A 12,084-nucleotide genomic window follows, 5' to 3' on the forward strand; every position below is an offset into this window, starting at 1 on the left:
CTAACTTGATTCTAAAGCAAAAACTTATCAACTAAAAATAATTTACGAACACACCCTGGGCAAACTTCATAGCTCCTCTGTTTTAAGAATAAAAGACAGAGCTTTTTCAAGCATATTAGCTCTCTCAAATATTACATATTAATATTAATATTACATACATATAAATGTATATATATATAAAAAAAAAAAAATTAGACATTTCAACTCAATACTCAATTATAAGCTCTCTCAAATACTTGTAATAGACGACAATTTTGTGGTCTAATAGTATTAATAATATATAAAATGTGAAAAAGTCTTATAAATGATAAACTCACCCCGTATAAAAGTAATTATACCCGCCTCATCGTATAAAAGTAATAATTTAGTAAAATTTGATATTTTTTGTAATTTTTTTTTGGTCAGAAATAAAGCCTATATTGGGTCACCTTGTATTGATATTTGTATGACCTCTTTGAAATTTTCCCATCCAGTAACGTTATGGCATTTGGATACAAAATAAACATAGAGTAATGGTAATGGTAATATGAAAAATAATTGAATGGAATGAATTTTTTTTTTTTTTCTTTTGTTTGGTAGACTTTAAGATGAGTGACTGAATAATGATTACTATGTTAGATATATTATGGAATGGAATAGACTTAACATTATTTTGACTAAATTACCCTTACTCTTATAATGAATAATTTTTTGTTATCAAATTACTATTATTTTGTAATGTTAGTTTTTATTATATATCAAAATACTATTTTGTATTTGAATTTTTTTTACTAAATTACCCTTATATACAATTAAACAAATAAATAGTAATAAAATTATAATTATTAATACTCAATATACAAAAAATTTATAGAAAGAAATAATGTCATTATTACTTTAAAAAATGTGCTTAATTGAATGGATTTTTTTTATTAATATAAATATGTAAGTATAAATTTATTGAATTTTATTATATCTGATTATTCAAAAAATTAAATAATAAAATTACACCTTAATATAATAAAATAACAAATAATCATTACACAAAAAAGAACAATAAAAAATGTTAATTGTCTAGTGTTTATAGTTTTTTTTCTATCTCATAGATATGATATAAATATATATTATAATATTAATTTTTTGATCAAAACTCTTCCATGACCCCATATATATATATATATTAATGTAAACCAGTTTTAGAGAATGACATATATGGTACAACAAATTTTGTGATGGAATGGAATACCTTTTCAAGTCATTTAATTTAGTAAACTCAAATAACTAGTTTAATGGAATTAATATTCCTATTGGAAAAGTCATTCCAATAATAAAATGCAAGCAAAACACTTAAATGGGTCATTAGGAATAGTAATTCAATTCTTATGTACATTCATATAAACTAGGGGAGCATATGGGTCGAGTTTTCGGGTTGTGGGTGCATTGGGTTCGGGATTTGTGGGTTTTGGGTTGGGAAATGGGGTATTGAACCCGCTTCGAATTTTTTAATTTTTTGGGTAATTTCGAGTTTGGTCGGGTCGGGTTTCAGGTAGGATTTGCCCGAAAATGGGCCTGGGTAAAAAAAATTCAAAAATACTAATTTTTTAACACTTTTTTAATTTTTTTTTTTTACTTTTCACATGTTTTTTTTTAACTTTGTTGTTAGTTTGGTTCAATTGATTTTTTACAAATTGGGTCTTGGTAAAATTTTTTGAAAGGGTAGGAGGGTAGGATTTTTTTGTCATCAAATTTGAATTAAAATTAAATAATTTTTTTATTTGTTCGGGTTCGGGTCTAATCCAATCCAAAATTAACGGATTTTGTCAAAAATTGAGTTTTCGGGTTGTGGGTCGGGCAAGTTGTATGAATTTTCAAGTTTTATGGGTCAAATATTCACCCCTAATATAAACCAAACATTAACCATTAATAAATTACTTTTTCTTATATATATATATAATAATAAAAGCATGCAAGAACAAGAGATATAATAATTTTATCATTTTAGTGGGAGTAGAATTGTTTTGGGTGGCTCAATTATTAAGGTACAAGCACTCTAAGTAGACGCCAGTGCATTAAACGACAAAAGGCACCTACGCAAGTAATCTCCAATATTAACCAAAGGGAAATTTGAGGATGTATCCCTTAATTATAAAATATGATAGTTTTAATAACAGTTAAAAATATATGCCTTTTCTAAAATTTTAGACCAAAAAATTCATTTCATTCTAAACTCCCTCTCTCTCAAATCATCGTTTTCCTTCTCTCTCGTGCTCCCTGCCCTTTCTCCTTTACTCTCTTTTTCCACTTTCTTATTCTCTCTATCCACGACCATTAAGAAAAAAAAAACATAAAAACGTTGATACCATCATTGAAGCAACGTTTTTTTTATGTTTTAATGATTGAAAATCTAATCCAAAACTTAAATTAAAGAAAATATTCATTTAAGACATTAATTTATGGATTTTGAATACTTACGTAAAATATAAATATATAATTTTTTTAAGATCTAAAATTCTGAAAAGTGCAGAATTTTGATTAAAATCAATGTTTTAATGATGGCGTCATGAAAACTTGATTTTTAAGGTAAAAACAATGTTTAACGATAGTTTTGCAATGATTTACGATGAAATTTTATAAAAAATTTGGTGAGATATAACTCGGTTATCGTTTGTGGTTTTTTTTTTAAATGGTATTATTTTTTTGAGATCCACACGATTATAATGTGTATAACCTTAAATTTGAGGTATAGAACAACAAATTCCGAATTCTATTTGTTTGAGACCATAATGACGATTGAAAATTAAATAATCGAAATTTATTGTTTTACATACTCCAAATTTAAGATTTTACATTCTAAACATATAGATCTCGAAAAAAATACAATTTTTTTTTTAAATTGCCTCAAATTAATAAACGAGTAAAAAATTATATCACCAAAATTTTTATGAAATTTATTTGCAAACCATAGCTAAAACATTGTTAAGCTATCATTTTTGCGTAAAAAAATCAAATTTTCATAGCACCATTATTTTTGCCTAAAATAAATCAAATTTTCATAAAACCATCAATTTTAATTGAAAATACAAAATATAATATTCTAGATATGGAACAATACAAAAAACTAAAAAAAAATCTTTTATATAAATATTCAAAATTTATAAATTAGTGTATTAATTAAATTAAGTTTTGAAATGTTGCTTCAATGAAGGTGTTGACATTTTTATTTGAGTAATGATATGTGTACCTAAAATATACACTCAAATATTACACACAGTGATGTAACAATTTAATCTAGCCATTCATATTTATTAGTGCATATTTTGAGTGCACAAATCATTACTTTTTTTATTTTTGAATGAAGGGGATTTTATGGGTCGGAGAGAGAGCTTAGAATGAAGGGGCATCCTCAAATTTCCCCAACCAAAACGATTCCCGATTAAAAAGCTAGAAAAGATAACCATTGAGACTGCTCTATTGTCTACATCATACACTAAAACTAAATCTATAAAGAAAAAAACATCCCGCTTTTACAACAACGGACAAGTGTACAACATAAACCGCCAGAGGAGTCTTCGACTCTACAAAAAATAAAAATGAATACATGGAGAGTATACCATATACATCAACTATAGAGTGTCTCTTTGATCATCTTCAATGTTACTGGGATTATCAACTTTCCATGCACACTTACAGATTGGACTGTATTATGACATTTTCGTGAAGAAGTTGAGCGGATTGACATGGCTCCATCCAGCTTCTCTGCGAATATAGCCTGCCCTTGGCAAGTGGAGTTTCAGTAACGCTGAAGATCCTCAAAGTATATACATCAAGTAGAGAGAAGAACAAAAGAGTGGTCATTTGTCGCTAGAACCAGCCACATACGAAACAACAACAGTGATATCATCAAGCTTTCCCCCGTAGTACCGGAAACCAGCGTCTTGAGCAGCTGTGGAAAAAGGCGTCTGTCTGTTCTTGTCCTGTGCTCGTTGACGTGCCAATGCTGCTATTTTTTGAGCAGTTGCCTGAGGCCCTAAGCCAGCTCGCATGGCATGCACTACTACTGCTGTAATCTCATTGTTGTACAAGTTGTCAAATAGTCCATCAGTTCCAGCAATTATGACATCCCCGGGAGCCACAGGTACTGTAAAAACCTGAATCAAATAGAGGCAACTTAGCACGCTTGAAGGCATCATATCATCCAGCTTATTAGTTTAAAGAACCACTGAATATTCGTGTATCAAGAAAATTACAAACTATAATTATTAATTTAAAGTTTTACAATCCGAATGATAAACAAGATTCCATGTTTACTATCTAGTTTGTATATCATCATACAAGTAGAAATAACCATTACTCGCAACATATAAATGGCAATATAACTTTGAAAGACAATACGACATATAAAAAGTAACAGACCTGACCAGAGCTAGGTAAATCGCCATTATTTCCACTTTCCAATTGAAAAGTGAAATTAAAATCATGCTGCTGCACTGGGGATCTAAAGATTGTACATCCATCTCGGACCACAATAAACCCACTGTCACCTAGATTAATGGCATGAATACCCTGCAAGATGAGACCAAAGACTAAATGCATGTTGCTCACAAAATATTTCATAGACAGTACCTAGGAACAAAATAGGAATACCGAGTGACAAAAAATAAGTCTCAGTTCCCAACTTCCTATTGTTGATTGGAAAAACAATAAATTGAGTTCATCCATGTCTGCATTCATAAAAAATTAAAAATGGGCCTCCAATCCAAGTGAACGACTATTATATATCTGGAATTCTGGTTTAATTTTACATTTGAAGTTCAATAGTGAAGTCATTGCTAGATACAATATTAAAAAAAATCATGCTTATGTTGATCAATCAGATTATACGGCACTCCATATCTCCCATAATAGATTCATAATTGAGCAGCATCTGTTTTTGCAGAGATTTTAGGCTGCAATATCATGAATTATTATCAGATACAGAACTTCTCAAATACTTATCTGCGAGTACCAAATATCACGTATCAGACGCCATAAGTTGTTTAATATCAAATAGAGCCTCTCATTGTGACATGCTAAAGAACCTGGCATAAATAAAAGCTGCATACCTGCTCATTAAGTGCTATAATGCATGCTGTGGAAGAACCCTTTGCTTTAGTACTTGAGTGAGCTTTCTCCAAAACCCTGGCTGGGTCAATAGATCCTTTGGGTTCTTCTTGCACAGCAGTTACTGAATTAGACATGAGTTCTCGGGAATATAGTCCTGAATCAACACCATGATCTGCCCAGCCACCAACACCATCGGCAACCCCTATTGCTTGTTCATCAACACAGATAAAGTGAGCATCCTCGCCACCAGTTTCTTCCTTATCTGGGTGGGGTAAATAGCATGATGCTGAGACCAGTTTTAGAGCCTTTCCAGGTTTACTGTCCCTGTCACATTGTAACATATCTTTAGTAATTTGTAGCACTAAAAATGTGTATTATGTAACACTAAAGCTTAAAAAAAAAATTCATCACTCTGATATCCAAACAAGTCAAACCCCTGCCCCACTAATAGAGTATTTAATTGCAGTCTCTCTCATATTAATTCCCAGAAAGGCATAATTCAGTCAAGATACAGCATATAATTACAGAAGTAAATTTCAGGAAAGTCTATATCAAAGAGAATACAATTCTGTTCATAACTTAATATGGGAAAACAACATGAATATGATTTAATAAAATAAATAACATACTGATAAGATGAATCTGCAGAGCTAGAGGGTTGCTCCTCACGGGAAGAATTGTCAAAAGACACATCATGAGCAGGCCCAGCAGAGAAACATGAAGAAGATGAGCTGTGAAACTCTTTTGATCCTGAATCAATAACTGGGTAGGAACCAAACCACCTTTTCCCAACTTCATATACGAAATACCCATAGATTGCATTATTGTTGGGTTGCCCACGATTTTTCATACTCATGGTAGCTTTTTGGCAGCTGTCAAAACTTCTGTTTTTGCTGCTGTATATTACACTGTTGCTATCAGTTATTGGCAGGCGGTGTTCAAGCCTTGATGTCAAATTACTTACGTAAATTTCACCAAATACAACTCTAGAACCAGAGACAGCCATAGGTCTGTTCAACTTTTCCTTATTTGAAAATTGATTAGGGTCAGATAGGAGGCAATCAAAGTGATACCCACAGACCTGAAGTGAAGGCCCTGACACTGATGGTATAGAGAATGTGCGTGAAATAGCTCCAACAACAGAAAGGTTCTTTCTATGATTAACTAATTGTGAAGCTGTGCTAGCAGCAACAACACTGCCCGGTCGTAAAAGTGCTTCAAGATCCGAAAGACTTGATAATGATCTGGAAAACAATCTAGAATTTTCAAAAAGCGATCTCCCCCTCCCAAATAAAACTGTTACGGAGTCCTGGAGGGCACCATCATCACCTACAAAAGATCTCTGAACGGCAGATCTAAGCCTTGAAAAATATGGAGGTGGCATTTTAACCTCTTAAATGAGAAAAATTCTCTTCAATCCGTCTATAACAGAGATCAAAACCAACACCAGAACGTGCGGAAGTAAATCTCATAACTCCCTATACCATCTATTATATCCTAACTACTCTAATAACATCACCAGCCTTCTTCGAGCTATACACAAAGAATCGAGAAACCTGACAATTAAAACAAAATAAGGCTCGTGAACAAGCTAATAGCGTTGTAAACAAAAGGGCTATCCTAAACATTGATGAATTAGAAGATAACCTAATTCTAACAAAATATTCTGTAACGAAGTATGATAATGGTATTTCAATCGGACTATTTGCAGATATATATGGCAACTAATTACATAAACAACGGGATATTTGTTCAGATACAATGGCAATACTAATTACATAAACAAATTTCAATACAGATAATCATAAATTCTATTAATTAATAATTGCCTTCACCACAAACCGATTACGCCGCTTCACCACCATTTTTTTTTTAAAGAAGAAGAAAGATTAACAAGAACAATATAACTCTGTTAGAAATCTCACCTGGCTGAGCAATCGGAATCAAAAAACGTTAACCCTAGAATCCAAAAGAAAAGGTAGGCTCCACAGATAGGCTAGAGTCGACTCTCTGGAGTTAGGTGGGAGAAAACACGAGCTCCTCTATCCTTCTTTACCTATTTTTCCAATATATTTGGGATCGGCTTCAACAAGCAAAACAGATAAAACTGTTTGGGAACCAGCAAAATTGACCAACTGAGTTTAAAGCAGCTAGGGTTTTGATTTTCATCAGAATTATAATATTGATGTATATATAGCGCCGACTTATTAAATAAATAATAATAATGGCAAAATCTCCTCAGATGTTGCTAAATTGGCAGTACAGTTGGTTGGTGTGTTGGATTTAGGGAAGGGTAGTTTAGTCATTTTAAGACTTTTGGATTTGGCTTTCAATTTCAAGCGCCCTCTTCGTGCCATCATTTCTTTTATTAAAAAAAGTTTTTTTAAAAAAAATAAGGTGGATAAGCTACGACGATTTGGGGCTTTAAAAAATAGGATGGAGCATTAACGATTGTTATGTTATCACATCAATAAATTAATTTTGTGTGAAAGAACACATTTTCATTTTTATTTCTAATGGTGGAGAACAATTAAAAAAAACAATGTGGTTGCTAAAATTTGGAATATTTTTATATTTATTTATAACACCCATTTACTAAAAAAAAAATATATATATCTCTTCTATATAAATAATGTGTAGATAACAATTTTTTTTTTATTTTAACTGTTTTTTATTTTTTATTTTAACTTTACAGAATATTCTTATATTTAATAAAATATTATTATATTTAACAATAGATTATAAACATTGTAACTCCCCACGTCACTATCATTGTTTCCTGGAATGACCTTCCCACGTTACTATGGTTGCTTCCTAGAATGACAACTAGCCCTGCAAACCATCACGAGTCATTCCAGTATGTTTTATCCTCACTCGTATGCTTCTTGGGAAAACTTCTCAGGAGGTCACCCATCATGAGACTACTCTAAGTCAAGCACGCTTAACTTTGGAGTTATCAAGTAATAGGATACCAAAAACAAGATGCATCTTCTTTTCGATAGCTCATCACTTGAGAACTCCAAAGTTAAGTGTGCTTGACCTGGAGCAATCTGATGATGGGTGACCTCCTGGGAAGTTTTCCCAGGAAGCGTGCAAGTGAGGACGAAACACGCTGGAAAGACTCGTGTTGGTTTGTAGGGTCAGTCGTCATTCCATGAAGCAGCCATAGTGATGTGGGCGTTACAAACATGACTTGAACTTAGATAAAATTAAATAAGTAATTAATTAAACAAATTAAAATAAAATATGCTTTTAGATATTTTACAATAATAATTATTTTAAAATAATAAAACCATATATTTTATAACTTAAATAAAATTTAATTAAACTTAAACTTCACCTATTAGTATAATATCATATTAAATATATAATATAATCTACTATCAACTAGCGACAAACTTAAATTTAAAATCTACGTATAATACTAATATTATATTAAACATATAATATATAATCTCTTGTTGTCACTGCAAAATTCAAAAACTAGAACAAATATAAACTTAAACAAAAATTACTTAATTAAAATATGATATTTTAAAGATATTTTATGATAATTTAAATAATTAAATTATATTTATTTAAAAAATAATAAATACATACGTATCATTTTTTTATCTTATAAATTTATATGATAGTTTGGTTTTATCAAGTAATTGAATCTCTTTTTCTTCATCAAATTCACTAAAGGACATTGCGAGATACATTAGAAATTAAAAATATTTGATCCATGAATACTAATATCTACACTATGACTTTTTTTATTTTTATTTTATTTCTATTATTAATTTATTTTTAAATATTATTATAATTTATTTATATATATCATGTAGTCATATAAATATATATATATCAATGCTGTATTTAGATGTTATATATGTAAAAATTATTAATATAAATATTTATATATACTTTAGAATTATAATACATTCTATTATATATATATTTTTTAAAATAGTGAACCAAATTTTATTAAAATTATAGATAATATTTATAATTTTAAAATTAAATAAAATATATTACAAATTGCTTGCCACTAATATATATATATATATATACATTTATATATATCGTAGCTAAAATTCAACTCTAATTGCTGATGAGGGCAGGCTTGTGTTGGCAACTTGGCAAGGATTTGGACTGTTTGAGTGTAGTTATATATAATTGCTGCCCAGTCAAATATTCATTTGATAGTGTTTCTTTTTAATGAGATAATTTAGAATATTCTTAGAGTGACGTTATATCAATGAATGAAATGTAATATATTAAAAAGTATATATGTGTTTTTCTTTTTTTTCTTCAATTGACATGAATATGTTGGACAAAGCTAAACACATCCCATTATATGCATCAATGGTTAGTCATTTAGCCAAAGAGCGACAAATATTTAGTTTAGGACAAACAAATTAACACCACAAGAGCATAAACATGTGGATTGGTAATGTTTGTACACTTGAGATAAATACAAAACAATCAAATATAAAATGAAAATTTCTTTTTACACTTATATGTAAACTAGAAAATATAATCACGTTTCGCGCAGTCTTTTGTAATTATTACAAAATATACATATTTTAAAGTATTTTATTAGAGATTGTAGGATAGAGATTATTTTTCACCTTACTCGTATAATATGCTCTTTATATGAACATGTGATGATTCTTGACCACAATTTTTTTTCATAATGGTGTTCATTGTATAGCAAATCTCTTGTAGGTTTTTGAAAAATTCTGAATAATTAAAGTGTCGAAAACAAAGTTAAAAAAACTTGTTGTACGTGTGCTTTTATTTTTTATTATTATTATCATTATTATACCCTTTACGTGATTTTTTTTATAAAAAGTCTAAATTATGTATAAGAAAATTTATGTTTTGTGTAAGACTTATTTTGGTCAATTACCTATTTGAACCATTTATTTTTAAAAAATAACTTTTAGACTTCGTGTTTGTCAAAAGGTTAAATATAGGGATGAATAGATCGATTATTTGAACATTGTATTTTTGCCATTTACCCGTTTTGATCCTAAATTTTTATATATTAACCTTTGGACAATGTATTTATTCAAAATGTTCAAAATTCTTTATAAAAATTAAATTATATATATAATTATGTTTTCTGTAAATGTTCACATCATTTTGAACTTTGTATTTTAGTCGATTATCCGTTGGGACCTTTATTTTTAAAAATTAACTTATGGACCTCAAGTTTTGTCAAAAGGTTAAAAATATGAATTGATAAATCGATTATTTGAACACTATATTTTGGTCGATTACTCGTTTTGACTCTTTATTTTTTAAAAATAATCTTTGGACCATGTATTTATTCAAAGTGTTAAAAAGTCTTTATAAAAAGATAAATATATATATAATTTATGTTTTATATAAATGTTCACATCATTTTGAAATTTGTATTTTAGTCGATTACCCGTTTGGACCCTTTATTTTTTAAAATTAACTTGTGGACCTTGTGTATATAAATGTCTTACATGCATGCCTTATTAGGAAGCATGCGATATTCTGATAGGGTCTAGCCCTTGACTGTTGATATTATTATGTACTTGCCTGCTCAGTGGATATATGAATGTGTTATCTGCTTGCTAGAGTAAAGAGCATGATATTTTGTTGGCCAAGCACGGGTATTTGATTGATGCATGAATTTTATGGGCATGTATTTTAGTACCACAGTGCTGTGTGAATGTGGTGCGATTTGGTTTTCTAGTGGAAAGGCTTTTGAATATGCTCATCATGCTTAATGGGTCAAGTTATTGACTGCAGACTAACTCAGAGGTTATGTACCCAAGGCAGTTAATGTGACTCAGTGGTGTTTATATTGGGGCCGTGAATTACACCCAGGGCCTGAGCCCTCCACCTACCCCTTAGAATTGGCATCAGGTGTTTACAGATATGCTAGTAAGATTACAGAGGCAAGAGGAAGAGATCAGGTGTTTAAAACAACAGGTTATGTCAGGGAACACATCTTCCTTTGTTATGCCAAGAGTGTCACTAGTTTTGGCTCAGCCTAGGGTTGAGAGCACATGGGAATTACTATATGAGAGATTTTAGGATTACCCTCCAGTTTTTTAGGGAGGCCTAAATCCATTTAGACTTGAACAATGGATGGGCATGATCAGTTCCATCCTCGACGGCATGGGAGTGGTAGGTCACGATAAGGTGATCTGTGCTACATATGTGTTACGGGAAGATGCCTAAACTTGGTGGGAAGCGGTATCCTAGACACGAGATACAGCTATGATAAATTGGAAGGAATTTAGGCAGTTGTTTTATGAGAGATATTATTGTGATGCAGTTAAGACTGCAAAAACAAATGAATTTCTGAACCTGGTTCAGGGAAATACGACAGTAACAGAGTATGTTAACAAATTCAATGGGTTGGCCAAGTTTGCTTTTGATATGGTACCCACAGATGTGGCTCGGAAGGAGCGATTTATCCAGGGATTTAATTCTAGAATAGCTCAAGGTGTTAGAATCGGCCCAGTACATGAGATCTCTACCTACGCTCAAGTGGTAGGGAGGGCCCTTGTTGTTGAGGGCACATGAAATGAGATTTGGAGGGAGAGTTCTGGAGAGCGCGGAGCTCAAGCAGTGATACCTCCGTTTATTGGATCAAGCAGGGGTAGCGGCCCCAGTGATCAGAAAAGAAAAGTTATCAATGTATTTGGTGCCTCTGGACTAGAAAAGGGGTTTCAAAGTGCTCAGATAGGTCATCAGGGCGAGGGCGAGGATTGGAAACTCTACCCGGAATGCACTCGGTGCAGGAGGCTCCATTTTGGAGAATGTCGAGCAAAGACATGTGTTCTTATATAGGATGGTTGGGCACCTCAAGAGGGATTGCCAAGGGCTAAAGAAAAAAGAATCAAATGAAGCGAATAGCTCGAATCCAGCTTGAGAATTCGCTCCGACCTAGTCAGAGTCAGAGGCTAAGGCTGAGGCGGGTCCCTCAGTGGTGGCAGGTCAGCTTCCTGGTTCTGATTCTTGTATTGTACT

The 12,084-nt window shown here is 31.4% G+C and overlaps 1 protein-coding gene across 1 annotated transcript; it reads right to left on the bottom strand.

Annotated features, from left to right (window-relative positions):
- Positions 1-3,412: 3,412 nt before the first annotated feature.
- LOC133806530 (probable protein phosphatase 2C 55) lies at positions 3,413-7,269 on the bottom strand. Its single transcript, XM_062244619.1, has 5 exons — positions 7,008-7,269; positions 5,712-6,638; positions 5,082-5,406; positions 4,393-4,542; positions 3,413-4,127 (listed from the first exon to the last, which is right to left on the bottom strand). Exons 2-5 carry the CDS (start codon positions 6,464-6,466, stop codon positions 3,831-3,833), a joined length of 1,527 nt encoding a protein of 508 aa, XP_062100603.1. The 5' UTR covers positions 6,467-6,638; positions 7,008-7,269; the 3' UTR covers positions 3,413-3,830.
- Between the last annotated feature and the right edge of the window lie 4,815 nt (positions 7,270-12,084).

The sequence above is a fragment of the Humulus lupulus genome, chromosome X (genome assembly GCF_963169125.1).
Source record: "Humulus lupulus chromosome X, drHumLupu1.1, whole genome shotgun sequence".
Taxonomy (NCBI): domain Eukaryota; kingdom Viridiplantae; phylum Streptophyta; class Magnoliopsida; order Rosales; family Cannabaceae; genus Humulus; species Humulus lupulus.

What these genes read in the sequence shown, in the direction of transcription:
- LOC133806530 (XM_062244619.1), bottom strand. Translation starts at nt 6,466, where the DNA reads ATGCCACCTCCATATTTTTCAAGGCTTAGATCTGCCGTTCAGAGATCT. An exon ending in TCTGCAGATTCATCTTATCA is followed by an intron (nt 5,407 to 5,711) that starts GTATGTTATTTA and finishes ACAATGTGACAG; the next exon opens with GGACAGTAAACCTGGAAAGG. An exon ending in ATTTACCTAGCTCTGGTCAG is followed by an intron (nt 4,128 to 4,392) that starts GTCTGTTACTTT and finishes TATTTGATTCAG; the next exon opens with GTTTTTACAGTACCTGTGGC.